This window comes from Larus michahellis, chromosome 1 (genome assembly GCF_964199755.1).
Source record: "Larus michahellis chromosome 1, bLarMic1.1, whole genome shotgun sequence".
In the NCBI taxonomy this organism is placed as follows: domain Eukaryota; kingdom Metazoa; phylum Chordata; class Aves; order Charadriiformes; family Laridae; genus Larus; species Larus michahellis.
This window is the reverse complement of record NC_133896.1, coordinates 14662495-14688489: the sequence shown is the minus strand read 5'-3', so window position 1 is coordinate 14688489 and position 25995 is coordinate 14662495. Positions and strand designations below refer to the sequence as shown.

Here is a 25995-nt window from a genome sequence, read left to right as displayed (position 1 = left end):
TTCTTAGATACACAGTATATTGTCTGGAACCATTGCTTTGATAGGTTGTAAAAAAAAGTTTTCAACTATTTTAAGTGGTAGTTATGCACTCTTTCAGCACTGATAAAAAGTTGTTTAAAGTCTGGCCAATTCCACCTTTGTTATTAGCCGCTGTATTCAAGAAACAGAGATCGTGACTTAGTGTCTGTTTTCATTGGGGTTACTTATGTTTCTGATAGCCACTTGATCTGGTGGGTATTTCATTGTAAATTCTTATTGTTCGGGTTATTAAAAAATGAAAAGGTGTTGGAGTTCAAAGTGAGGGAGAAGAGGGAAAATAACTGGAGCTTAAGTAGTGATGCTGCTGGAGGTATAAACAGGATTACGACTGAGTTGCAGAAGCTCGGTTATGGATACTTTCTCTACCAGTTATGCCAAAGTGGAGAAAGCTTTCTGTGAGCCAGTAGAAGTAAAGAGTGTGCAGGAGGTGAGGGTGCATTGATAACAGGAGAGCGGGTTTTGGTTGATGTTTTCCAGCATCAACCTGAGAAACAGGTCAGCTTCTTGAGTCTTTTGCAGGATATTCCCTCAAAACCTTTCTCTCATCTACTTAAACCCTCCTCTGATCTTTGGAAGGAGGGAGACTTCCCTCATTTTTTATTTTAACTTAAAGAGGTGTGTAGAAATTTTTGTTCATGGGAGTCCAGTTAGCTCCAGGGATTAGCCTGTAAATCTTAAGGGACGCTTAAATCAAACACGTGAGGCGGGCAATAGGTAGGAATGGAGAGGGAGTTTTCGAGAATGCGGAAAACCCTTGGTCTTCAAGTCTCTCCTTGCCTCGGAGGTCCTTAGCTGCATAAGGGTTTTGTAGCACATAAAAATTTCATCTGGGGGTCAGCACATATTAAAAATGTCCTCACCCACCAAAGTCCCCAGAGTGGACCCTGGATGTGTCTGTTGTATTTAGGGTTTTCTTGCATAAACTGAGCTTTGCACAAGCCAGGCTGATTGATTGCTGAATGCCGTGGCCTGTTCTTTAGACGGTCAATAGTTTGCATTTGTCAGATCTGAGCCATGCTCTAGTACATTTTTGAGTGAACATGGGTTTCTAAATCTTGATGTTGGCCAACGGATTGTCTGTATTTCTGAAGCTCTTGCCTGGTCCCAGAGTTCACGCGGTAAGTCTCTGCAAACCTTAAAAAGTTGTGCTTTTAAAATCTCTTGACCGGAAACTGATGAAGGATGCCAACCTTAAAAGAAAAAGGTAGGCAAGGTCACAGCTGACAGCCTCTTGCAAACCATTTTTCGCTAGGGATGATGTTAAATTTTAATGGGTTCGTCTGTCATCGCTCTAATTCGCGGGCCAAATCAGCAGTCCGCAGATGGCTCAGCTGTAGATGTGGTCAGACATGGGACTGATGAAAGGAGGTAGAAGGTCCACAAAGGCCTAAATGAGCCTTTCTTGCAAATTTGCAGAAGAGATGTAATCTCTGGTTAAATCCTTTCTCCCCCCATCAGGGGGCTGCTTCCCTCCCGCAAAGAAGACTTGATTGCCCCAAATAAGAGAAATCAAAGTCAGCGCGGCGTGCCGGCCTGACCCACATTTGTCAGGTGACATCTGACTGTCGGACAGAAACAGTATTGTTGGTTATTACTGGTCTGGGTGCGCTGTGCCTGTCTGTATACATTAAAAAAATGATCTCTGCCTCAGTGCGTTCACCGTCCGAGGCCAGAGCTCGGTGTGGGGGCTGGCGCGTCTCCACGGACCTTTCCCATAGCACGTCGCCCAGCGTTGAAGGCGAGGAAGAAAAGAAGCCTATAAATGGTGAAAAGGTGCAAAAGTGCTGTTTCAGTGGGGATATTGCATGTATTTTCTGCTTTCTGAGTTTAAAGGAGATTTTTTTTTTTTAAATATGTATAATTTACCTTTGGAATTCATTGCTAAAATCTGTCCGCACCAACAGCTTTTAGGTAGACAAAAAAAAATTATTGTAAATAATTAGTAGTTGTAATTAGATACGTATATTAGATACATATAGATCTAACATATATTTTTATATATTATATATATATTTTATATATATTAGATAGATATATATAAAACAAGGTATAAACTTTGTGCTTCATGACCTAAGGTGACCAATAAACAATTTATAAGTAGGTTGCTGTGCCGTGGTGGCCTGTAGTGTGTTTCTCCAATGTTTCCCGCATTGATTATTCCACCAAACCCGTGTTGGTTCATTAGGTAGAACAGGGCGAGACTGTCAGGCCGGCGGCATTTCTCATTTTCCTTATTGTTCCCTTGATCCGGATTTTTGAAGGCCACTGCTTTTGAGATACTGCAGCACTTTATTGTGGTACAGTATCGCACTATTTGCATATTGACTGGTTGAAGTGTGATTTTCAAATCTGATAATAGCCGTGGTGATACAACTGAGATGGATTTATTTGCTTTGTGTGTCTCGTGCCCTACAGCTGTGGTTTAGATTTGTGGTGAGTGTTTGCTGCATGGGGAGGGAAGGAAACGGCACTGTCTTACCTCTGAGAATAAGCAACCTTTCATACCGGCCCTTGTTATGAGCATTTCAATAGTCTCCGATGAAAGGTTCAGTCTTTTTAACATGCTTCCTTTCTTTGTGTTAACATTTCCTGCCTTTTCATCGGGCATGAAAGGTGCACAGAGTGCAAATGTGTGTCTGGAATATTTGTGTAATTCCCACTTTTACACCACCCCCCCCCCATCCCAGGTTGTGACTGGCCCCTGGGATAAACAGAGGACAAACTCTGACGGTGCAACTTTTCACATCTGTCAAAGCCCAAGAACAGATTGCTTGTGGAAAAGACCTTCCCAGTTTGTCAGACGGTGCCTTCTCGTCAGGCAGGCGGTCTTCCTCCGCTCCCCTCCCCTCAGGTCAGGCCTGGAAAATGAAAGTCATAGCGTGTGTCACGCAGTTTGCATGGAACAGGCTGGGCTGTGCCTACAGGTGGTGGCATCATGGAGGGTGAGATCCCCCTGGTCCACGCCTGTGGGACCTTCTCCCAGGTTCCCCGCAGCGTGCAGATGCCTCCCATGGACTATACGCTTTTTACTCATTTCCTAAAGGGGAATGGAGGTGGGGTTTTTTTTAAGACTTGTTTTGTTTTAATGTATCTTTCACTAAGCGTTTGCCTTAAATAAGGCAATGTCAGAGAGGTGTTATGTCCTGCTTCTAGAGAGAGAACCAGGGTTTGTGAGGGGCACTGGGGTTTGGGCCTGTTTATCCCACAGTCCAGGACCAGGCATTACTCTGTCCTTCGGCAGCTGGAGAGGTTCTGGCTGGGGCTGGAGATGGCACCTAATGTCTGGGCATGGGGCCACGGGCTCCCTGCCATCGTCTTCTGCAGCCATCTGGAGCAGCTGATGCCTTCTGAGCACCACAGCGTTTCCTGGGCAGCTGGGTTCAGCTTAGCTTCAGGCAGAGGCACCTGTGGGCTCGTTCTTCATCTCATCGGCCACAGCATCACCTGTGTCACTCCAGACTCTCTTTGGTGTGGTCGGTGGTTATTCACCCTGGGCCCGCTGCTGCCAGCATGGCTTTATGTTTGGGGAGACTGGTTGGTGTATGTGGGTATTGCATGATGGCAGTGGTCTCCACAAGGATCCTGGCACCCTCCACTCCTCTCCCTCTACCCTGGTGGGATCTTTGGTCTTCCTGGGGAATCAGGATATCCCTGACTGCTACCCTGTAGAGTTTCCTTGCCTAGCTGTTGTAGTCAATGCCTGTTCCGTGAACATCCCAGTCTAGAAACTGGGAGGTGTCTGGAGGGACTGGTCACGAGTTGGGGACTGGACACGAGTGGTCTGTGAGAGTTGCAGGGAGCGGGTGAGGAGTTCAGACACTTTCCCAAAGGCTTTTATTGCAAAGCGGAGGCTGTTTTTCGCAGTCTTTGTAAGGTCCTTCTTGCTGTATTTCTTCATCCCGGGAACAAAACAGAGGAGGCTGTTCCCTGCTCCTCTCTAGGCATTCTGATATTAATATTGGTTGTGAGAGTTTCACAAGCGACTCCTCGGGGGGTGAAATCAATGGCTCTTTTCCAGCCCGCATCTGTTGAAGTTCAACCTGCAAGAGCCCTGAGTGTCAGCAGGTGACAAATCCATCTCCCTTCAGGTGCAAGCTTTATCTTACACTAAGTTTTTTTAAAAAACCCTTCTTTCAGACTTCTACATTGACCTTCTTCCTAAAATTGTGTGTGCTGCAGGTTTCTCTCCGAATTCTCCAAGTGTTTCAGTGCCGTGTCCAAATGCTGCCCTAGTTTCCCACGTCCTGGGGTGACAAACACCATGGGGTGTATCCAGCCCGCAGTGAGACTGGCAACCCCCACAGACCCTCTCGGGGGGGACGCTTTGCCCCACTCCCCGAGAGGGAGGTGGTGTGCCAACCTTGGGGACAGCCTTTCCCCGCCTCCTTGCTTGAAGGGCAGCAGGGGAGGACGTTAGGTGGATGGTGACCCCGCATGCCTCCAGCCCTGTTCCCTCCACCCCTCCTCCTATCTGCCTACTCACAGGAGGGAGCAGCTCCAGGGGACAGTTCAGATTATTTGATTGAGGTGCACAGAGTAAAAATTCGTTTAGATTTGGTGGATGAGCGGTCTTATTAATAAACCCAGCCTTCTGGGTGTTCGGGGCTCACTAGGTGTCAGAAAGATTTGTGAGGCCATGTGTAAAACTATTGCTGTGTCCCTTCCTGAGGCAGAGGCCTCATGGCATGCAGATGTGCAGGGTGGTCGTTGGTTTCTCTCGTTGGTTTTGCAAGATACAGCATAGGGGGAACTGACAGTGCCCTTGCTCTTCTTCAGCAGGGTGAGCAGATTAATCATCAGAGATGGGGCTGAAGATCTGCGTGTGTTTCCCTGAATGGCACCGACTCACACGTACAGACGATTGTAGCCGCTCCTTTCCCACCGGAGGCAGGGCTGCACGCATCGGGGATCGAGTTATAGACCAGACCAAGATAAAACGCTAAGAGCTCTTACACCATGCTTAGCAAAAGTTATTTATTCCTGCCCGTGTCTGCTTGAAGGATAGTTTTGTAAATAAACGGGTATGACCTGACAGAGCTGAGAGACAAGAAGAGGGCCTGCCTGCCAACCCCAGCTCCGGCTGTGGCTGTGTCTCCTCCTGTCCGGCTCATCGTTCCTTGCTGCCATGAGTGGTCAGACGCTGGCACTCTATCCGTTGTCCCCCTCCAGCACCTGGCCATCACGTGGCTGTATGCAGAGTGGTCCAGCTGGTGAAAAACACACGGCGTAAGGGGCCTCACTGTTTCTGTCTTTCCATCCCCCCAGTGTCATTTTTGAGAGTGCAGTTAGATGATCAAAAGTTGGCAAAGAAGCAAAACCCCGGGTTGTACGGGGAAATCCATTAAGCAAGCTCCTTTTCATGCACAGGCGTGCATCTGGGAGCAAGAACTGTTTTCCCCTCCTCATCCTGCCCCATCGCATCCGCAGGCGGTTCCTGCCCCAGCTGGGGTTTGAAGGGATTTGCGTGTTGGTTGTCCATGGGTAGTGTAGGTAGGATGCTCCCTGGGGGACTGTGAAAGTTGACGGTCTGTCCCTGTGCTGTGCACGTCAGAGCAGAGAGGAGGGAAGGAAAAGGGGAAAGAGAGAGCAGACAACACTCACTGGCCAGAAGACAGAGAAATCTGGGAATATTCTTCTTTCTGTGGCTGAGAGGTACTTTGTGGTCACAGCATTCAACACGTCTGGTAGAATATTCATGAGTTAGCAAGGATGCAGAAAATCAGCTTTCCTGTGTAGGTCGCCTGTTGCAGAGGGATACTTCATGGCAGAGCTGGGTCTGCCCGTGCGGGTCCTGCACGGGGAAGCTCTTCCTGCACTAGAAACGAAAGCGATGAGTGGGTGATTGGCCTTTTTAACATCTGAAAACAGCAGCACAACCCTCTGTGGCCTCTCTTCGTGTCAGGCCCTGGGATGTGAGAAGTCATCCATCACGTCACAGGCCTTGGCAAGGTCTCTGCCGTTTGCCTTCCACTTTTCCCACTGCTCCCCAGGACAATACAATAGATAGGAAAGAACAAGAAATATAGATAATATTTATCTTTTTGGCTGAACAAGCTGTGGTTTCCAGGCCACAATAACCTTCCAGTGTTCCTATCTCACAGGGGAAATGCGCTGCTAAAACAACCCTCCTTCCAGAATTAGACGCATTCATCTGGACACTGGATGAGATGATTATCGATACCAAGAACTGCAGAGAGAAACAAAACAGCGCAACCGGCCACGGCAAAGATCCTAATCTAACAAAGTGCAGTTTGTGGGGATGTCAGGTGTCAAAATTTAAGAGTCGGTACTATAAAGTGCTGTTAAAAAAAGTTCCTAGTATGTTTGAAAAAAAGGATCTCTGGCTAAACGCCAGCATTACGTATTTTCGTAGAGCAATTCTTCTGACTCTGGCCCAAAAAGACTGTAGCCTTCAGAACCTCATTCTGTTTAGTACGAAGATCAAAAACCTCTGGCAAACATTTTTAGTTGATTTGCTGATGACTGGTACCCCGTCAGATAGGTTTTCAAGTTGATAGTATTCTTGCATGAGACACAAGACTTCAGAATTGATTCAGCTGGACTTGCCATGTTTGAATTGAATTCATTTAAAACCTGGCTTTGCGACGATAAAAACTGATAAGGTATTTGAGTAGAATTTGGTAAATGTTTTAACGGAAAATGGGGGGAAGTGAAGCATTTGAAATATATTACTGATGTTTTCAAAACATAGTTTTGATTTTTGTTTTGGAAAAGTATCTTAATTGTGAAACTGACTGTGAAAAAGAAAAAAAAAGAAGTTAGCTGCATAATCAGAAAATGAAATGAGACTTTTCTGCTTGAACAAAATTCTTTATCTAATTTTTTTGGGTTCATTGAAGATTTTCATATTGACCTAACTGATATTTTAATTTATTTTTTTGTGCTAAACCCCTCAGTACTTCTCCTTTTATGTTAACCCAAGCTGATCTCTTTTTCTTTCTTTTTCTTTTCATTTTGGTCACTGAACCAAAAATCGAACAGTTCTACTTCTGACAAGTTGACCATTTAATTTCCGGCCACTGAACAGATCTGATTCAGACAAGTAACCAGCACCACTCCCCTTGTGTTTGTTCCCAAAATAAATTACAGAATAATCATCCGCTCTTTAAGGCACGCCAGTGCAGTTGGTAGCAATACTGACATTTCCAAGGTAACAAACTGGTGTTTTCTGTGATACCTGCGGTTGCTGTGTGGCTTCTGATGTATACGTTGACCACATTTTCCTTTACATCTAGTCATTGTTCAGTTTTCTTTTTCAGCAGAAATCTTTTCCCTGATTCGGTGCTCAGTAAAAAAGGCTTAGAGGGGATCTGTCGCGAGGGGCTCCTTCTGGAGGAAGGATATTTCTGCTTCCAAACATGAAAACCTGTTGTAGTGCTTCCATAGAATTTGCATTCATTTAACTGGACAAATAGGCCTTAATTTCTCTACAATTGCCTTTTTTTCCCAAGGAATGATATGTACAGGGCTGTCCACTTCAAACAGAAATGAACTGCTCGGAGCAGACGTGGAAATTGGCTTTGGGAGACGCAGGTTTATTTCGTTCAGGGAAATGATGCCCTAAGTTCTTCACTGCCCTGCTTTTCCTTCAACCTATCATTAACGCAGTTATGGAGTATGATGGAGTTACAGCAGAGCTGTGGCGTTTGCAGAACTTCTCTTGGCCATCAGAGATGAAAAGGTGAGGGTCTGGCCGGGGCTGGCGGTGCCGGTCCCTCCCCAGCCTCAGGCAGCCCGGATTACTCCAGTGAGCATCTGTGGACCTTTTCGCTCAAAGAGATGTAAGTTTTGTTCCATCAAGTGGTAGCAGATGTTAGGGAGCTTTCATGCCGTTCATCACCGAGGGAAAGGCAATGCGGTGGCATCTGGCTGTTTTCTTAGTACAAATTGTTTTTTTTTCAAACTCTAAACTGTCTTTGAGCAGCAGCGGTGGTGTATTACACGCTGGATACTCTTCGTCTGGGACCTTGCCCAAAACCCCTATGTCCAACTACTCCCAAGCACCTTTTTCCCAATTAGTGAGATTACAGAAGAGAGCAATTTCTCCTGCTATTTGCAACATTTTCCGTTTGAGAAAACACATTGTAAAATTAATTGCAGTACAATATTTTTTCTGATTGCACGTCACTAGCTGCTCAGAAAGACGACTGAGTGACTTGCACCGTAACCATTAAGCTTTCATTCCAGATTTTACAAAGCCTGCGCTTGCTGCAGTTACCAAATATTCGCTACATGCAAACAGCCAGAAACAGGGAACCTTTTTTTTTTTCTAATTGACGTTCTTTCTCTAGAGCATGTAGATTTTGTACAAGGTGCAGGACTCATACAGGCGCTACTAAGCATAGTACCTCAAATCTTTAGACTGGCCAAATCGCTGACAAACAAAAGCTGCATGTTCTGTCTGACACCTTGGAGCGCTCCAGCTTTTAACGCTCCAGGGCGGAGGAGGAGTGTGGTCCCCATGAAAGGGGATCAGTGCCAGCAAAGCCCGCAGCTCCTTGATGCGTCATGTAATACGAGTGATGAGACAAGAGCTCTGGGCAGCAGGACGAGCTTTAACTCTCCTCTCTGCTTGCAAGTTTTACTAATTTACTCCTCGGGCCGAATATCTGGATGGCAGTTTCCATCCCTCCCGGGGCGGCGCTGCGCCGGGGCAAGCCTGACCATGGCATCCAGGTGCAGAAAGGTGGGGCAGAAGGGATGACCATGCGTGAGGGAGCAGTCAGATTATTGGTTTACCAGGTTATTCCCCTTTTCTCCCCTTTTTCAAAGAGCTCCTTGCTCAGAGAACATACCCAGATCGACAGCTTCCACCTAGTAACTTCCCCACAAAATGCCGGGCAGATGTATTGGTAGGAAAAAAATGTCCCAGTCAAACAGTCTGGGTGATGTTCCAGCTGCGTGCCAGTTCAGTTCTCATCCCTTCTGCTGAATTTAACATGTGTTTATGATGTTTAGCATGCAGAGTGGTTGTAATGAATTTGAATTAGAGGGGAATCATCTTCTTTGTGCTTTCTGTACGTCAAGAACACTGTGCGCTGATATAAAGAGAGATTGATGCCTTTGTAATTAGCTGGGCCAGAATTTGGTGTCCTTTTTAGTTTTGGGTTTCACTTGCTGGTAGCTTGTATAGGTGTTTACCATTGAGGCAAACCAGGAATTAATGATAATAACACATCACATTTCCTCTGTTCCTCTTGAACAAATGGGAATGCTTAGGTATAATGAAAGTATAATAATAAATTTCTTTTAGTTATACACTTAAAAGCATATTCCACGATATCCTTTGTTACATACCTGCCTCTTTTGTTGCTTCTTGAGCTTTTCTGTTGCAGGCAATCAGATTGCTGCTGAGATAAACAGTTATACATGTTGGCTGCCTAATCATTTAATGTGCTCTTCAGAATCAGAAGAGGTGCCACAAGGAAATATATATGAGTGGGGTGGCAGAAGGCTTAATATATATTTCAGGCTCCTGGGTATTTAGCAGCTATTTCTTATGCTTACTGTCCGTGTCAGGGCAGGCCTAACGTAATTCCTATCGCATGCCGAAGGGCGGCCCAACCGGTGTCTTGAAAATCCCCCTTTAGTATCTCCCAGAAAGACCACATTTCTGTGGTTTAGATCTGGCTTAGGTTTTGTATTGGTGGGGGCACCTTTTATGTGGTACAAAGCTGCTAATATGTTGGGGAGGAATCAGGAATTACTGGGAGATCTCCCAGTTCTGCCTAAAGAAAGAAAGAGTCCTGTGATGTGCTTAAATATAAACTTACTCAAATGTACCCAAAGGCTCAGGCTCATTTTTACTTTCCAAGAACATGAAGCTGTGGAAGGATGCGAACATAATTTAAGTTTTTGTGACCTGTTCGCTGTAGGAATACCTTTTGTTGAATTTGTAGCCTGCAAAATCCTGTGTTATTTAAAAAGCTACAAACTGGAACATTTCCCTGTGAGAAACGGAGGAAGAAAGAAACGTTTCTCAAACTTAAAGCAGGATTTTTACATATTAACTATAAATATCTTGCAACCGTATGATTTGCTTTTAAATGAAATAAAGCTGCTTGCTGTCTCCGCAGAAATGAATTGGGGAAAGGGATTTATCCAGGGTAATTCAGTCAGATGAATGGAGAGATATGTCCATCACCACTAACGTGACGGTTATTCCTTCTAAATATAAACTGATAATATTATATATTAGAGACTTGATTATACCGTTAAGAAGATTAGTACATTTAAACGGAAAATAAAGGCTTATGTGCCCTAAATGTGAAACTAAAAGGAGAGGGTTTTATATATGGCAGTATCACAACATTCGGTACTTTTGAACAAGGTGTTTTCCGCATGAAAATACCTGTGAGGAATAATCACTGCATGCTGTCTCTGGGAATAGGTGGGATGCCTTAACCCTAATCTCTTTCAAAAGTGGTAATTTAAACATATGCAGGTATTAATTTTGGCATATTTGAGTGTGTTTATTGGAGGAGGCATAGTGATTGCATGCAATCATGTCCACGAGGGCAGTTTTCTGGCTCATCCGTTTTTCTGTAAATGCTTGGGCCATCTTTTAGTTGCAGAAACTGTGGCACATCTATGAAAAAATGAAAGGGAAAAAATGGCTGATGATGCCTCTGTGAAATTTCTGTGAATCAGATTTATGAATTTGAAATATTTAACACATATTAAAGATTTCAGTGCCTTTCAGTATTGTGCTTGACTTACACAGTGCCGTCTCTAAGGACATAGTAGCTGAAGCTTTTGATGGTATTGAATTTATGACATTGAATTTAAGACTTTTGTGCTCATGTCATGAAGCTTGTTAGGTAGTGTTTAACATGTCTCCTTTTTCATTTTTATTTTTTTGAAATTCTTGTTCTTTATAAACTAGTAGTTCTTCTCAGTGAAAGATTTATAGTCAGGATGGGGGAAGACTTGATCCTTTTACAGTCATCTTCCTGATAGATAACACTCCTTGATTTCCTTTTATGCACCTCTTAAATTAGATATTCTGCACCTTAATCACAACACCATCTTACTTACTTTATCTTTTAAGAGTAAAAGCATTACGATTATAAATTAACTTAGAAATATTGTAAGCTCTTCTGCCTTGGGGCTCGTCTTTGTTTCCAACTCAAGCATCGCTCCCTGGTCAAGTCCTGTCCAGAGAAAAAAGCCCCTTAATTGAATCCAGTGGGGGCTTCAGTGTGAAACGGCGGGTCTGTCCCAAGGCTGTTGTTGACCCACAGCCCTGCTGCCCCTACGAGCCCTACTTTGCTGCCCTACATCCCTAACGAGCTGGCCGGTGCCACGGGGAAGGGCTGCCCAGCCCCTCCTGGTTTGGGGACAGGCTGGGGACACAGCCTCGCCTGTCCCTCCTTTGGGGCTGGAAGCTCAGTGGACAACCTGGCCCTTCCTGGGGCTGTGGATGCTTTTTGAGCTACCCATTTAAACTCTTCAAATCCATGTTCTCTAAAATATTTTTTAAAAACTGAACTTTGCTAGCTTTTACATATCTACAAGAGCTGCCATCCTTTAGGCATCTAAACTTCCCGTTACTCGTGTTATTAGGACCACTGCATAGTAATGTCCATAATATTAAAATGTCCTTGTATGCATTTATTGCTTTGGTGCTATTTTCATTGGCATATCAAGATATTGTAGACCAATATACTAAATAAATGTTCTTCAGATTGCTGTGGTGTGTTGCCTTTTGTGCATGCTTACGCTCACAAATAAAAGTATTTGTCCCTGAAGCCAATTTATGTGAACGAGCTCTTTTCTAAGGCACTCAGTACGCTGCCTGCCCTCCTCCCTTTTGAATGTGTTGGTTAACTTCAGTCAAACGTAACACAGCGATACAGGTCTCAAAGATGCTAGATACCTGAAAGCTTGATGAAAATCGGTAGCCGGCAGAGGGAAAAGACCCAGGGTGATGCCTTCACTGAAACTGAAGACAGTCAGGTGAGCTCAGCTATTTATTAACGCCAGGAGAACTCATGCAGAGAGGGACGCCGCACATGCCCCAGGCACAGAAACGCCTCAGTAAGACTCTGCTATGCCCTACAGACACTGGGGGATTTAGCAATGAGGCACCGATCCCCACCGAAAACGCTTTTTATTTCCCCACTGCAAATAAAAGCTACTTTACTGCAATGTCTTCTGTGGGTCCCAGCCACGGGGCGTTGGGCATCAGGGCCTGGGGGCTGGCTCATGTTCAGGATGGCCTGGGGGCTTCTGAGCTGTGTGGCTTTGTCCCGGCGGAGCGGAGGTTGGCAGTGATGGGGAGAGAGGCCCCCTCGATGGGGGTGGGCACGGATGAGGGACAGCAGGAGTCCCCGGGGGGACGGGGGTACCCCCGCAGCGTGCTGCCTCTGCTCCCACCCTTGCAGCAAAGCCCTTAGGAGCAGCAGTGGGTTTTAGGTTTGTAGTCGTATCTGGGAGAGATAATCTGTTGTCCTGGGCACATAACCAGTTCTTCTGGTGACCATCAGAAGTCAGTGGCTTTTAAGCCGAAGGTTGCTCTTGTCCCTGAAGTTTTTCTTCAGCTCCTGATTAAAGAGGAGCTTTCTGTGAAGGGCAGCCCCTGTGGCTGCGAAGAGGGGACGTAGTGATCCCCATGGGAATAAAGGGTCAGAAGAAATGGGATGAAGGCAATAACACAAACCCTCTGGAGACCTGTAGGACCAACCTGTGGTGGTGTAAGATGGGTGGAAGGTGGCTGAGGGCACTTGTTAGTACCCAGCCCTGGGGCAAAACCCTTCCCGCATACCGTGCCTGTCAGAGATGAGTCCGGGGCCAGGTACAGTGAGACACAGGAGAATCTCAGCCATAAACAGGTTATTTCTTTGCCTCCAATGGGATTTTTATTGTTGTTAAGAAAATTCTTTCCTGTTAACTTCCGTGCTGTGCTCCACCCAAGTGCATTTAAATATTAGTAGATTTATTTCTATATTTTCATTTGTCCTCCATGGGAATGACAAGGATTTTAACATAGTACAGAAAAATCCTTTGAGATCTTCCAATTGGAAAAACTCTACTGAAGTAGAGAGTCCTTTCTATAGACATAAAATGACTTGTTTGTGGCTGTAATTGATGATATGCTTATGAATCCCTTGAGTTAAATAAAGTGAATCAGGTAAACAAAGTACTTTGTCTTGCTCATATGCATTCTTGCAAAAACAAGAATAAAACCTGTCTGTAAAGTAATTCATTTGAATTAGTTTTACCAAAAAGAAACACTTTTACTGCAATGGCAATATTTATGTTTTGTGCATCGTCTGGGATCGCTTTAAATTTAATTTAATTTTTCTATGAAATTTGAATTCGGGTCATATTCTGTGCTGATGGAAGTGGGATCATGACTCCAATGGGTGAAATGTCATCAAAGTGGTCCTCATGAGTGGAGAATTTGGCCTTGGATTGAGTTGTTATGATATCGAGCAATGTCTAATGCAACTGAAAGAGACTATTTTTAGCAAAAGCAGTGATGCCACAGAAGCATGCTGGCTTCGGTACTATTTAATACTTGAAGTCCAACGCTGATCAAGACACCGCTCTCCAGTTTCTCTCCCTGCAATCTGCCTGCCCTCTGCCAACCACTGGTGTGTGATTAATTGACTGACACGAAGTCTGTTATTTACATTGCAGATATATTGTAAGTAGACTCCAGGTGAAGCTCACAGCATGCTGCATATTTACCACCATATGTTCAGGAGGTTGTGAACAGAAAAAAGTAAGTCTAAAGCCAGAGGAGGTATTAGAGGACACAATAGAAAAGCTAATTATAAAAGCCTTCAAAAGCAGTCCCTGCTTCACCGTTTGATGTCCCAATATGTAATTACAGAGAACTAGGAAATAAGGGAAGATAATAAAAGGAGGATAATAAAGGGAAGATATAAAAACCAGGGCATGCTAGTTTGTGAGGGAAGAGGAAAACAGAGCTCCCAACCCATTTCTCCTTTAGCTGTTGGAACTGAGGGAGCGCTGTGAAAGGGGGATGGAGGGGACAGGTGTCCTGGACAGTATAGACAGGGGAGGTGTGAGCTCAGGGGGAATGGGCAAACTTTGTCAGCGCTTTTTTTCTGGTGCAAACTGGCATTTCACCCTCCTGAGGGGGCTTTGCAGCAGGTGGGATGGCCAGAAAGGGAGCGCTGAAGGTGGCAGCTGTATCGTCCCTATTGGCAAGCAATAATTTCTTCCCTTTCAGCAAGGACAGCAGGAAACAAGGACATGATGAAATCACCCCACAGGATGCCACCCTTATTTTAGATCCCATTGTGGGCTGCCTGTGCAAGTGGAAACTCTCTCCATCCATTACTCTAGCACACACTAATGTATATATTTTCCTCACTATGTATATCATTTGTGAGCTGGGCTTCCTCTATCAAGATCACAGTGTGACTGCTGTTTTTTTGTAGAGTGGCTGGTAAGAGTAGCTTAGTGAGGTTTATAATTTTCGATAAAATGGAAGAAAAATATGTGTCTAAATCTTAGCTTCAAATCTACATGTACACCACATCAATATTTCTTAGAAAAATAAAGGTGCCCTGCGATTCTTTTGGCTACACATGCAGTAGGGAGTTGGGGCTCAGGATGCTCCTGGGCAAATGAAGCAGCTTCTGGCTGGCTGTCGCAGGAAGGTGCAGGCAACGCGGGGGGCTGAAAATGACAGCTCTAATTTTGCCCCTGGGCTGGAGGGAGGATGTCTTCACTCGCGCCTCAAAGGGCCTTCCCCAACACACAGCTCAATTATTTGGACGGTAAGCTGATTAGAGGATTTGAAACCAATCATCCAAAAATGGTTGATGCCAGCCTCCGACTGACACATCAACTTATTCTCAATGAGTGCAAAGACGAGATACATTTCAAATGACGATTTTGTAGAAGTGTTTAAAAACGCCTTCGGAAGGTGTTTCGTAGTGAACGGGGTGAGCAGTCAGCAGACGGCTCTATAATAAACATTTGCGTCTGTTGTAGCTGATGCTGGAGGCTTGTGTGGACGCACGGGGTGCTCGTGTGCTGTGCCTGCTTCCGTGCCACCCTGGCATACAGCTGGGCTCGAGGGGCTCGGGGCTCCCCCGGGATCCCTCTTCTTGGGAGGCAGGAAAGGTGTCCACTCAGGAAGAGAAAGTAGGAAAAGTGGATTATGTTGGTTCAACGAGAGGACAAATTGGAAAAGTGAGCCAAGAAGATCAGACATTAGAGCATCTACTTGTCTACTCCTTGCTTTCTTTTAAAGAAACCTCCAAAATTCCCAAGTAAAAAAAAATAATAAAATCCCAATTTCCCTCTTGAAAACTTAATTCTTTGCAAAATTTCAGTTTCTTAGCAGATTTCCAGCCTGACTTTGCAACAATGATTTACACAAGTAACCCTGTGGATTTCAATGGAGCAACCAGACTCAATAAGGTTTACATGTGAATAGAGATTCACAGAACCTAAAACATACAAGTTCCAGAATTTTTTTTTTACAGTATTTTGCAGTGAATCATTACTGGATGATTGCCTATATATTTGTCCATGGTACCTGGGCAGTTTAATGTTTAAGGCATAAACGTACATTTCCTTACATTTGTGAATACATTCTGAATGGCAAATTTGCATTGATAAAATCTTGCTTTAAATGTATCCGCTATTGCTGAAATTAATATACACATGATTATATTTATCGCCCAAGAAACTTCAAAGGCATTTTTCAATTGTTAAAAAAGATGTGTTAGAGAAAGGACATAAAAAGGCGACAAAGAGATTAGCCGTGAGCAGGAGGGCTCAAGTGGGGAGCCCTGCGCCCCTCAGACCAGCCATGGAGGCGGCTGCGTTGGAGACAGAGAGCTCCTTTGCTTAGCTTGGTGGTGAGCACTTACATATGTAGTTACCCATTTCTGCTTTAACCTGGCATAAAGCCGTGATTCAGCTTCCTTCTCGGTTCCTGCTCTCGATCTCCAAGACCCCAGTCTAGAAGTGCACGGTGACACGCGCTGCCTCAGATTTGGAATGCCTGTTGCGTGTGATGACGATGTCTGCAAAGGTTTCCGGCACACACGAGTGCAGATGAAGTTAATGGGAATCCTGGTGCTCAAAATCTTTGCAAAGTTCAGATTTTAGATATTCCTAGATGGAGATTCAAAAAACTTACAGCCCCGAAGTTAGCGAACGGTTTACAAAATGTAGTCCCTGATTTCTCCTGCCTTTGCATACAGCGTGCACTGAGAAGGTGTTTGTAACTGACCTCTTCTCTTCTTGCAGAAAACCAGTTTCAACTTGCAATTGTATTTTGGTCTGACAATGATTATTGAGTGCAACCTCAGCTTCCATAAGACATAGTGTCTTCTGTAAAGACAACAATTCTCCATTCACCTCAATGAGATTTTCCAATTCATAACCATATTTTTATTATTATTATTACATTATTACAAGTCTGTGGAGTCTATTTTACAATGTCAAGTTTATCACAGAAAAAGGTGTAGTATGTTTAAATTCAGGTGCCTTAGAAACATTACAAAGTCAAATGAAAGAAAACTACTACAGCTGAAGTCTGTAGAGACTTTGCTGCAATGCAAAACGAACGTGGTGCGCGATATATCACCATTTAAAGGCAGAAGAAATTAAGCCAAGACCCACGGACACTGAAACAAACTCAACACAGCAAGACACGCTACATTGCTTGCTCCTGCACACAGGAATTGTACCTTCTGCAGCAGAACCTGAATATAAAGAGTAATGAAATTATATTAATAGTAATTTTATTTCATGATGTAGGTCTTCATGCTTTTCTTCCAACTGCATTGCAATCTGCAAGGCACCTCCTAATCTGCCTGGTAGGATGGAGGTTTTATATGGACTTGATGGGACATAGAATTTAGCGAAAAAGGAAACAACAAAGAATCTCAAGGTTTTAAAAAAGGGGCACAAGTCTTCTGCTATCGTGCTGGGGGCTTCCTCTTCTTCCTTGGATTGTGGGCTGAGGAAAAGGGATTTAATTCACACAGAAGACTTCTAGGGGATCCTGCCCTCCTGCTGGTGGGTGAATGTGGGCAATGTCTGATACTGCAGGAGCTGCAACTTTGGGAATCTCCAGCGAGTTTTGTTTTGTTTTCTTTATATCCATATATCGGCAGGAACCTTCTGTTTACAGGAATAAAAGCTCTTTTTTGGAGTTTTCTTCTCAGAAAGCTCCACTGCAGCTTGCAGTTCTTCCTTCCATCTGAGGGAGGAGAAAAGCAGATTAATGTTATGTGAATTTCTCCTAGACTTTCCTTAAATGCTACTGTCATATGATGGGATGAAAGTCAGATGATGACTTACTTTTGTATCGGAATAAAACCTCTGGTCTAGAGAAGCCTGAATGTACAGCTGAGACCTGCACGGGCCCAACCTGCTCCAGGTGCCCTCTTCCAACACAGGGTGCGTTCCCACAGCTTCTCTTTCTTTTATTCCCATCCCAGTCTTCCTAATGATGCTGTGGTTTGTTTTTTTTTTAATTACATATAGTACCTTCATAATTTGATATTTTATCCTTTTTGAGAGGGGAGATTATTTGTAAGGCACAGCAGAAATTTGTGAGTTTTCCCCAGAAATTAGAATACAATTTTATTTGTGAATAACAACAACAAAAACAAGTTTTATCTGCTTCTAATCACAGTATTATTATTACTTTTAAAGGATAGCCCATCTTTGCCTGGATAGTTTAATGTATGATAGTCATAACTGTGTAGGATAAGTTCTTAAGTGGTTATGTGAAGAAGCTAATGAATAAAGCAAAGGGTTGTCCACTACCAAGAGAAAGAAAAATTGGAAACACCCCCACAAACAGCTCCCATCTCCCGGTAGTTCACTGTGAGGAATTTATGAGCATGGTTCCCTGTGGCTTTTTGTCTCGAGCTGGGATTAGTCCTCATCTGATGAGGCGTAAGCTGTGAACGAGGCTTTTCCTGCAGTTGGAACACACATAACGTCTTGTGCCACGTGGGTTCTCTGGTGTCTACTAATGTGGCTGTGACAACCTTCCCCTCCCTGGGGAATGAAGGGGACCGCGCACCTTTCTCATGTCACTGGCTTTTCAGGGGATTTACAGAAGCACAGGACTTTTCAGATGTTTACCTTTTTGTCATATTTAGTGAAAATCTTCTAGTGGGATCAACAGTCAGTGAGAGAAGTGTCGGGGAAACACACTTGCGGTTCTGTTATGCTGTTTTGCTGGAAAAGAAACTTACCCAATATGAAATGTTCCTTGCTTGACTGCCTTCTCTTAAATGCGAGGAAGTAGAATAATTGTGGAAAAAACTCATGTTCAGATTTAAAAGGAAGCTACAAGGGTAGGTAAATAAAATAGTGGATTTCAGATGTGAATATGTTCTGATGGGACATATTGAAAGCTAAGGCGGGACAAGAAAAGAAGAAGAAAAACATATGTTCTACAAATTACATTGAAGACAATAAATACATAAAGAGAGACACTAAAGACCTTAATGAAAATTTGTGTCCCAAAGTGTAACTTTTACTTGTGCATCTAACAGGAGGACACTGATGTAATTTGCATTTATTGCTAAATATTTATTTGTCTGGTGAGACTAAATGGAAGAGCAAGGTCATTCCATCAGAAATATTGCCATGAAAATTTGCCAGCTCAGAAAATCTACCCTTCTTGTCCTTTACCATGATGACTTATGTTAATGAAAAAACTAATAATATTTTATTCGGCTGTCAAATGGCCCTGGGCAAGTGGCTGAGTAGAGTTTTATACTGAAGGGGAACAGCTTTTTCATATAAGAAGCAAGACTATGATCATTGGGGGGGAAAAAAGACAGAGAGAGAGAGAGAGACTGGGGGAGAAAGAGAGGATGAGAACTTGGCCATACAGAATGGCTGTATATATTTAAATGTGTTCTCTGAGGTGCCTGGGTGCCTGTAGTGTGATGGATATATTTAGTAATAAAAATGTGGTTTATAGTAACTGTCCTTCATAGAATACTGATTGAGCTACCTGGTATTTTAAAATTTATTGAGGCCGTTTTTAGGACACTTTTCCACATTTTGGAAAACCATTTTCTGAGCACTTATACCAAAGTGCAAATAATTCCACAGCCATTGGAAATACTATTTCAGTATGACACTTTTAAAGTGCATTTTCGTTTTCACATTAACTTTTTGATTTTTCGAGGCATTTCATCTTTAGAAGTAGCTAAACTGGTAAACCAGTTAACTGCAGGTGGTTACATTTGCTAATCAGATGGGTAATTATTATACATTGGTAAAAGAAAGACAGCTGCAGTTGCTATAGAAGATTGCTAGGAGTTTTTTAGCATAACAATGAACTGCAGCACCTGCCTTTCCAGTATGCTTTACAATTATGCTACTGGTATTATTTCCTTGACCCCCTATAGCACAGAAGGATCTATGCTTCCAGCTTTAGCTAGAAGGCAGTTTCATTTCAAATACCTCTTTGAGTTTGCCTATAACTTTCCAACAACCTCACCTTTTTCATCAGTCCTTTTCAAAAAAAAGTTTGCTTTCATGAAAACGATGCACAGGTGTTTGGCAGACTTATGCATGACTATTTTGTAATTGCTGGTTGATTAGAAAAAGATTTTCCCTTGCTGAAAGAAAATCAGGATGCAAATCAGTAGTTTAGGCTTGTGCTGTTCTCACCTCAGTTCTGCATGTAACTCACAGACTGCCTGTTGGGACCTGCAGGTTTCCTCCCTTTAATGATTAGATCTGTGATAAGTTTGAAGGAATTTGGTTTGTAAGCAAGACACTTAGTTACGTATAAATCACTAGAATGGCATAGGTATGTCTTTGTTGTGCTACGTATGTGGTATTTATTTCCATATTTGACTTACCTATGCACACATCAGTCACTTCCCATTCTCCCATAATTTAATTTCTGCCAATCTCTGCCTTAGCATATCCTCTAGATACAGCACTTTGGCCAAGAAGGGCCGCTTGTGTCACCCCTCACACATAGCAGGTGTAAAGCATCATCCATCAATGCAAATTGGTGAAAGCTGTGCTTTCCTTGCTGTTAGGATCTACTTCCACTGGCTGTTTACCATTCTTCAGGTCAGTCTGGGGAAAGCACACTGAACCTGCTGTAATAGCCAGGTTTTTTTACCCATGCTAAAAGGTAAGGAGCCTTTAAAATATCTTTGTTTAGCTCTCTGTGCTTCACAGAAAGCTGATTCTCTGTATTTCTCCTTTTCTATAGCTAATCAGTGTGGCGTGATCCATTGCAATATAATTTCTTATTTACGATTGTTGGTTTGGAGAGTGAATCCTAATGCTCACAAGAACTATCTGCTGCTTCTTGCTTAAATGTAAAACCACTGGGCTGGGACAAGTGCGTGAGAGGGTCTGAGACCCTTGTTTCTCCTTACAGCTTGCCCACGCTGGTATTTCCTACATCCACTGTTTTACCTTTACAACCACGGTTCCCATCTTTATTATCTGTAGCTTTTCAGTAACAGTTTGCAAATGGATGGAAACGTACTGATGCTCTCAAACGTGCTGAAATTTTAGCAGCTGAAATTCCCCTGAGATCTTGGGCCTCTGAAAAGGGTTTAACCACTCTTTGCCCTTCTCTTGGGGCCTTTGTGTTTCTGCCTGGGGAGGCACAAGGCCACTGCTCACAATGGCCAGTTGCTTAGGGATCTTGAGGAGCTACATCTCAACATGCTTCATTTTTAATACATTTGGCTTTTATTGTCTTATAAGCGTTTGCTGGGTCTTTTTGCCATCCTTAAATCTGAGCAGTGTATTAGATTGTGTACTTAACTGTCTGAATCTTTTTCTCAGTTTCCTATCAGTTCCAACCAAATTGTGTTTTCCCACGTTTCAAGGGGACAAGTTATCTTCCCAGAATTGTCAGCAACATACGCAGCCAATTAAGGATTCACTTTCCAGCTTTTTTCCTATGTCTATTGAAACACTAGCGATGTCCAAAACAGTATCCACTGTTCTTTCACCCGTAGTCCATATTGCGTACTGGAAAACTTCCTTTCTCTGATACTGGTCTGCAAGTCCAAATTCACCTGTGCAGATACCAAGTGTCATTCCATAATAATTTTTGGTTTGGACTCCATATTTTTCCTCTGATACACCAGGAACAGAAGTTTCTTCAAGCCCTCTGTAATGCAGAATCCCTGTTTCTTTTCCTCTTCTCCTACCGCTGGACTGTGTCTGCCCAACTCAGGCTGGTGGCCTTCTCCAGGACTTGCATGTGGGCATTGTACCACATGTGGATGCGAATATCATTGTCCAGGGGAAGATATACCTAAGAAACACAATGAAATTCATATCCAAGGTTATTTTGTTATCCAAGTCATTCAAGGAACTTCTAGGGGTTCTGGAAACTATTTTAACACACAATAAACATGATTTTGAAGTGATTTAAGCTGGTCTGAGCTCACAGGTTTCCCTCTAAAGATTATTCTGTCATTTATATAGGATACCCCAAGCTTTCCATTCTGGGACAGCTACATGTGCAGTCAGGGAAGGAAAATGTGGTGGATTTGCTGTTAGAGAAATCTTTTGGTTGATCCAACTTGGTGTCCAGGTGGCTGATGTCCTTGTTTCTTGTAGTTCTTTAATCTCCTTCTCAAAGTGATTGCTCATCTCGTCAGCTCTGTGTTAGAGTTTCTCTTTTTCGGCATATTCCACATTAGTCCAAATTCTCCTACCCTCCTGTTTTTGGGAAAAACTTAGTCTGTGCAGTCAGGTCAGGCTGTTAATCAGTTAATTAATTGACCATTCTGATGTGAAAATGGGTTTCCCTTAGTCTGCTGTGGCTGTTTCAATGAGAATCCCATCTATCTGCAAGGCACTCCCTGACTTCTCTGGGAAAAAAAATCAGGAGTTTCTAGAAATTCTTTTATGACAGTTTTGGTTCATCATTTTGGTTTGTTTTTAAACTCTTTCTGAACTCTTGGTCACTTTGATGTCATGTATCCCTCTGTGAGCATCATGACTTGTCGATTACTCGTATGTTTTTGATGCTATGGTTGTAACACCTCTCCATTGAAAGTAGATCCCACTGAGACTACCTCTTTTCGGGACCACGTGAATCACTTGCAGGAGAAAAAGAAATTGGTAACTCGCATTTTTTCTTTGATAAACCTCCTCCTATTCTAATGAAGTCTTGTTTCCTTGAGTGCAGGGGGACGTGAGATGGTCTCTGAATGATTTCTTTGAGCAACATGAGGGAGTCACTTTGGCCATCGCGGGGCCTTTCCATCAGCTGAATAAGTGTGTTGGTCTCATGGCTGTGCTCAGCACAGTTGTTCAGATTGTGTTCTTGCGTCTTCTTTCGTTCCTTTCCTCTCTGTTTTTCATGGAAACTCAACTCTTCACAAAGCAGCTGCCAGCAACGCTGTTTCACCTGTGTATGCCTGCTCTTGGACAACGATGGCCAGCACTGGGAGTGAAGGACCCACTGTTGCTTTAACTGGTTGTGTAAAGGGCCCTGGCTGTTGCTTACAAGCATCTCGTTAGAGGGCAGAATTATTGCTATTTTTTCTTAGTTTGCTTACTAGCAATATTGTGCAATTGGCAAAGGGTAATCTCTGAGGCAGGGGTTTGTGTGTGTGGACGTTTTGGTTGTTTGAGGTCTCTGGGTATGAGTAGCAGGAGCACAGAGCAGTGCAGGGACTGAAGTGGAGCTTCTGTGTTTCATCTGCCATGGGTGAGCGTTTGTGGCAGATTTGGTTACTAGAAGGGAATGACGTTAAAGAATGATGCTTGTTTTTGCTCAAAAATAAATGGAGAAAAAAAGTTTGAGATCTCTTCTTGATGTTGGTTTTTGGTTGTTTTGGGGGGAGGTTTTATTGAGTTTGTTGTTTTTAAGAATAGCTGATAAGGGGGCAGGCTGTGTTTTGGCTAATGACCTACATATACTGATTTTTATGTGTTATAGTTTCAATGATAGGGTGCTCCTGAAAGCTACGGTTCTCTTTGAACTTACCAGTAGCATTGGGTTTATAGTATGATAATTTCAGTCTTGTGGTCTATAAGGAAAATTCAGGCAAAACCATGTAGAATGACAGCTATATATTGAATTTATGCTGACTGACCAGGGGCAAAGTGGTGGGCAGGAGCTCAGGTATTGCAGAATCTGAACTCCAAAGTGTCAGTCTAAGCGATTTGAAAGTGAGCATGTGTTCATAGCAAAGGCTTTACACTGTTTGTTGTCTGCTTACAATTTCCACCAAACTTCAATGGTTTTGTAGTGTTGGTTTTTTGCAGTGTTTTATCTAGGAATTTTCCAAGGAATTTTTACTTTATTCAGAAGTAATAAAGCAGAAAATTTCAGAAATATGTTTATAATCAAAGTGAGCATTGTAGTAATGGAATTGGCATCATATATGACTCAGTCTCTTTTAAAGAAGGTCTCCAAGTCTTCATTTTCAACTTTAATATGTTTTTAAATGCTATACTTTAAAGCTACTCATAAATGACTGTAACAGTTCTTGTATATTGTGTTTAAAATTACCATTATTGGCAGCAGGAAAGACAAATTTCAGAGTGTTTGCTTTTTCCAGTGAGCGAATTTGTGGACACATAAATATCTATATCTATATTTTTTGCTTACCACAGCTGGTGTTTTGGAGAAGATTTACTATACTAACACACTAACACTAATACGCCACAATATCTAAAATGCCTTTAGCATGCCATTTACGCTCATCTGAGAGATTTCACGAACGTATGATGTTAGTAAGCCTTCATGAGTAATCCATTATGCCTAGGAGACTTAATCAGATTGCACATGTACTTACCCCTGGCTTAATAATTGTTATTTTCGTTATTACTGTCCTTATTCCTGTTTCATCTGTGGGGAAAATGTTGAGAATTTCAGTTGTAGTTCAATACATTATAATCATGGTTCTCCACAAAACACAGCCTGCCACAAAACCTACAGCCACAATTCAGATGTTACGTGCAGTAAAATCTCTTGCTATTCCTTTTAAGGGACTGTACCGAAGTTTAATATTTCTGCAGGACTGTTGAGGTAGTAGCATTAAATATTAAAACTTTTAAATGTGCAGAACTGATTAATTCAGAATATATCAGAGCGGCTCATAAATGATTAATATCTGTATTTTGCCTGATTGGATATAATTTAAGCTATGTGCTTCTTCCAGCACTGTAGGACCAGGTACTCATCTCTTATTTCTAGGAATGGTTTAAACATCGTTCCCCTTATTACAGGTTAATATTAATGCCTGGACCTTCCGCTGTTATTGTTCATTCTTTCATAAAACCTACTTCAAAATTGATCACCTAAAGTCTAACTGAAAGCAGCTGTCAAAAGTTCTTTTTAAGTGTACCTTTCACAAAAATGTGGTTCAGTTAAAGTTTTCACAAACTCAGTAGGCTGAAAGCTGGAATTTTATCTTTGCAACACTTATGCATTTTCTTAGAATTGTAGAAGTATTTGGGGGGACGATTGTTACTGAGCGAGTCCTGGACTTAGGCTGAGGTTAAACTTGGATCGGCTTAGAGTGAGCTGTGTTATCTCACAATGAACAAATTATACTAAAAAGCTGAAGTGCCTTCAACAAAAGTACACTAAAAAGCCTTAGTACCTCTGGGGGAGGTGGGATAGACCTGGCAGGCACGTTGGCATGTGGCTGCTAAACCCCAAAGGGATTAAAAAAAAACCAACCCTGTAGTGGTGAGCAAAGTGAATGAATGATGGTGGAGAAAGAGTTTCCTTTTTAAGACCTTGAAAAAGTTCAAAACTTCCTAAAAAAGATGCTCTTTGCTGAGTCTGGTTATGCCTATGGGTTTTAGTAGATTAGAAAAGCTACCTTCCTGTGCTCCACAAAATTCACATGAGATCCTAAACAAAACAACTTTACCACATTCAGAGACCTGAGAAATGCACCCTGAGTGCAACGCTGCTGGCTGGTAGGGCTGAAAGTGACATCACTCAAGGTGGGTTTAGCTTTACAAAGCTGTAAATTGTTTTGTGTCGAAGTTTCCATTGAAGTGTCTGCCTTGCTGGTTTGTTCTTTGGGAAGACAAATTGCATCAGGAACCATCAGGAGGATGTGGAGAAGATGATGCCCCTCGCTGGTTCTGGGTTTGGGGGTCTTTGTCCTTCCTGGCCTGCAAGGGCCCAGAGCTGTTAACTGTTTCCCCTTGCTTCGTCCCATGTTGGCAGCGCTCTGTGTTGTCCATCTACGTGTGCCTTTGCTGACACCTCTCTTCTCTAGCACAGCATCTCAGACAGCCTCATGTGTTTACCTGTGGTGTACGAAGGTAAAGATCTATACAGGAGGATCTATTAGAAACTTAGCTCTAAGCCTGGTTTGACCCCCAAACACCCATAAAGTTCATCTTCCAATTTACGACGTCTGTGCTGTTAAAACTCTCAACAAACAAATCAGCAAATGCTGTACAGGCAAACTCTTGACCACACGTTTCTCTTCCCCCAAAAGCTTCTTTCTGCAATAATGCTCTGCCTGGAAATATTTCCTCCACTGGGACTGGTACAACAAGAAAGGAGGGAGGGACCTCATCTTTTAGCTGTTCATTCTGCTGTAGCATGGCAAGGCCCCCACCAGGGCAGTGCCCCACTGGTCTGGGAGGAAAACAAAAGCCCTGTAGGAGCATCTGTCCCAAAGCGTATATGGTCTTCCAGCACTCAACAGGAAGCACGCTTAGCATACAGCGTTAGCAATGCTCTATACCGTTTCATTTTCTTGCTTAACAGGCTTTAAATTATCTTCATTGCATTTAGTGCTTTATCCTTGTCTCTCTGAAGTTAATGGCTAAAGCTCCGCTGCCTGTAATGAGGCCCAGCTGCCTGAGAACGCCTGGAGTATAATCACAGGCTAGCCAAGCAATCTGCTGCAGTCCAAGGTAGAAACCTTGCTTTGATGCAGTGTTTTTCCCTTTTGAAGAATGCTTCTCTGCAGCACGATGCATAATTCTGGT

At 43.1% G+C, this 25995-nt stretch overlaps 1 protein-coding gene across 2 annotated transcripts in view; it reads left to right on the top strand.

Moving 5' to 3' along the window:
* RELN (reelin) overlaps positions 1–25995 on the top strand; it is a 293678-nt gene that overhangs the window by 4887 nt on the left and 262796 nt on the right. Inside the window, exon 1 of one of the 2 annotated variants that reach the window (XM_074574188.1) lies at positions 20108–20182. The exons of the other annotated variant lie outside the window; for it this stretch is intronic. Within the exon in view, the coding sequence (XP_074430289.1) occupies positions 20173–20182 (10 nt within the window). The 5' untranslated portion in view covers positions 20108–20172. Of the gene's footprint in view, positions 1–20107; positions 20183–25995 lie in introns of those variants that run through there. 2 annotated transcript variants of the gene reach the window in all.